The following is a 3571-nucleotide window of genomic DNA, read 5'->3' on the forward strand; positions in this document are numbered from 1 at the left end:
AGAAGGAAGATCCACAGGGACTGGTAAAGGAGAAGCAGGATACCGTTAATCTGGTGGACATGGACCCTAGGGCTGACCCCCCTGAAAACAGTTTGACACCTTGCGAGGGGACTAAGAAAATCCAAATCGGAGATGGTCTGCAAAAGGTCATGTACTTGGGAGTTAGCCTGGACCCTAAGGAGGAGGCCGCTATAGTGGACATCCTAAAGCAGCACATTAATTTATTCTCCTGGAAACCTTCTGATATGCCCAGCATCGACCCAAACGTCATGTGCCATCATCTGGCACTTGATCCAAGGAAGAAGCCAATTTCACAAAGGAAGTGTAAAGGTGACGATGAGAAGTGAAAGGCCATCACTGAAGAGGTTAGAAAATTGCTGGAAGCCAAGTTCATTAAGGAGATCAAGTACCCTACCTGGTTATCTAATGTAGTCATGGTCAAGAAAAAATCAGGCAAATGGAGAATGTGCTTTGACTTCACTGTTCTAAAAAAAGACTGCCCCAAAGATCCGTATCCTCTTCCCCCAATTGATCTCCTGATTGATGAATCATTAGGATACCGTCTCCTTAGTTTCATGGAAGCTTATTTCGGGTACAATCAGATTCGCATGAACCCGGTGGAAGCATGTTACACCGCATTCATGACTGACCGTATCAATTATTACTATGACGTGATGCCTTTCGGCCTCAAGAATGCAGGGGATACTTATCAAAGATTGATGGATAAAGTCTTCGCTTTCTAGATAGGCAGGAACCTCGAGGTATATGTGGATCACATGGTGACCAAGACTTCGTCAGCCAAGCGACACATCGATGATCTAGCTGAGACTTTTAAATTTGTAAGAAGCTTCGACATGAGGTTGAACCCGGAGAAGTGTACCTTCAGGGTTCAGGCCGGGAAGTTTCTCAGCTTTATGCTCACTAGCCGGGGGATTGAGGCCAATCCTCACAAATGCCAAGCAATCCCGGACATGAGAAGTCCTTCGTCCAAAATAGAAGTTCATGAATTAACGGGTAGACTTGCTGCTCTATCACGACTCCTATCTTGTGAAGGAGACAAGGCCATTCACTTCTTCATGAGGTTTTGGAAGACCAAGGAGATTGAGTGGACACTAGCTTGTGAGGAGGTGTTCCTAGATGTCAAATGGTTTTTATCATCTCCACCAATCTTGACCAGACCGGGGGATAATTCTCCACTAGTACTCTACTTGTCCGTGACTAATTATGCAATGAGTTCGGTTCTAGTTCAAGAAGGTGAAGATGGGGAAAGACCGGTGTATTACATAAGCAAAGTTCTAAAAGGTGCAGAGAGGAGGTATCAGAATATTGAGAGGCTGGCCCTGGCACTAGTTGTCACTACTATGAAGCTAAGGAACTACTTTCTGAACACCAAGTCACTGTCAAAATGAACTATCCGATAAAGCAAATTTTGAACAAACCGGATCTAGCGGGAAGGATGTTTACATGGGAAATCGAGTTTTTGGAGTAAGACATTCAGTTTGCTCCGAGAACGAGCATAAATTCCCAAGCATTGGCCGACTTTGTGGTCGAGCTAAGCGCTTATCACCTTAAAGATAAAGTCAATACCTAGACCTTTCATGTTAATGGCTCATCTAATCTAAAGGGCAGTGGAGCCGAGTTAGTGTTGGAGGGGCCCGGTGATTTCGTGCTAGAGTATTCTCTATGTTTCAAGTTCCAGGCTAGCAACAACCAGGATGAGTATGAAGCACCGATTGCAGGAATTGCGCTAGTTGAGGAAGTGGGTGTAACTCATCTGGTATTAAAAACTGACTCTCAGTTGGTAGCATCGCAGGTAAAAGGTGAATACCAGGAAAAGGACATCTCCTTGCAAAAGTATATGATCAAAACCCATGAGTTGGCTCAAGGTTTCTCCGAGTTTGAGATTATACACATTCCACGGGAGGAGAACATCAGGGACGACGTATTAGCCCGACTGGCTAGTACCAAAGGTCCGGGTTTGAATAAAACGGTGATCCAAGAGACACTTGAAAGTCCATGCATCGAGTCGGAAGAAGTTATGCCCATAGAGCATCAAACAGGATGGATGACTCCAATCATTCAATATTTGACTTCCGGTGTGTTACCCAGTGACCCAGATCAGGCCGTGAAGGTTAGGAAGATTGTTGTAAGATACACTAGGGTGGGGAGAAAACTGTACAAGATGCGGCGGTCTACTTCGTTGTTAAGATGTGTGCCCGAAACTGACGTCAGGGTGGTAATGATGGAGGTACATGAAGGAGCATGTGGCTCTCATATCGCCGGGAGAGCACTGGCGGGAAAAATACTCCGAGAAGGATACTATCGGCCCACGTTACGACAAGATTATTCCGACTTCGTTAGAAAATGAGTCAAGTGCCAAGTGTTTTCCTTAGTCAGCCAAGTGCCGACAAAGGTGTTGCACTCCGTCTTCTCTTCATGGCCATTTTATCAGTGGGGTGCTGACATGCTAGGTCCATTTCCCATCGCTCCCGGACAGCTTAAATTCGTAATTGTGGTGGTCGATTACTTTACAAAGTGGATCGAGGCTAAAGCAGTAGCTCGGATATCTGCCGAGAAGGTACGTCGTTTTTACAGGAGGAATATTATATGTAGGTTTGGCTTACCCGGGATCATCGTGACGGCAACTAGACCCAATTTGCAAGCGCTTCAGTGGTTAATTTCTACAAAGGCCTCGGGATTCATAATAGGTTCACTTCAGTGGAACATCCTTAAGCCAACAGCCAAGCCGAAGCTTCTACTAAAGTAATTTTGACAGGTTTGAAGAAGAAGCTGGATGAGTCAAAGGGGTTGTGGGTCGAATACTTGCACGAGATCCTCTGGTCATATCACACGACACCCCATTCGACTACTCAAGAGACTCCTTTTCGGCTCGTGTACGACGCAGATGCTATGATTCCAGTCAAGATGAATACTCCAACTTGGACCAACTTGGAGGCGTGCACACTTCAATGAAGATGCAAATTCAGAAGGACTCAATGTTTCGGCCGTCTTGGTGGATGAAATCTGGGAAGGAGCTCATATCTGGGAGTACCCGACCAAAGACCGACTTCCAAAAAGGTTCGGGTTGAATGTGAGTGTCATACCCCAAAATTTGCCCATCATATTACAAGATATCTTGGATCAAGCAGTCTCCTCAGGCTCATAAGATATCCAATTGCAAGCATGTTCACTCTCCTCCTAAACAATAAGGACCAAAATTAGGGTTTTGTTTCTTTCCAAGAAAAATCAACTTCTAATACCTCAAGTGGACTTCATGGTCTCTCATATGCTTCTAAGCATCCTCATGCCATGTTCCAAGCTCTGATTCACAAGTTTGCTCGATCAACAACTTAAATGGTCAATAGTCGACTAGTTTAACCTAAAAGTCAACTGTGGTCAAATTGCAATCAAAATTCCTGATTTTTGATCAACATTCTAATGTTATATTCATCATTTGATCAAAGGTTGATCATGATTCATCAAGAAAAGATCAAAGATCCACAAAAGTACAAAGTTGCTAAATTAGGGTTTCTGGGTAAAAGTCAACTGAACTTTGACCAGCCATATCTCT

The 3571-nt window shown here is 44.4% G+C and overlaps 1 protein-coding gene across 1 annotated transcript; it reads left to right on the top strand.

The window, feature by feature from the left end:
- Nucleotides 1–776: 776 nt before the first annotated feature.
- LOC131658910 (uncharacterized) lies at nt 777–2767 on the top strand. Its single transcript, XM_058928159.1, has 3 exons — nt 777–1315; nt 1630–2356; nt 2453–2767. The coding sequence occupies exons 1-3, from the start codon at nt 777–779 to the stop codon at nt 2765–2767; spliced, it is 1581 nt and encodes a 526-aa protein (XP_058784142.1).
- The last annotated feature ends 804 nt before the right edge of the window (nt 2768–3571 follow it).

Source organism: Vicia villosa, linkage group LG3 (assembly GCF_029867415.1).
Source record: "Vicia villosa cultivar HV-30 ecotype Madison, WI linkage group LG3, Vvil1.0, whole genome shotgun sequence".
Classification (NCBI taxonomy): Eukaryota; Viridiplantae; Streptophyta; class Magnoliopsida; order Fabales; family Fabaceae; genus Vicia; species Vicia villosa.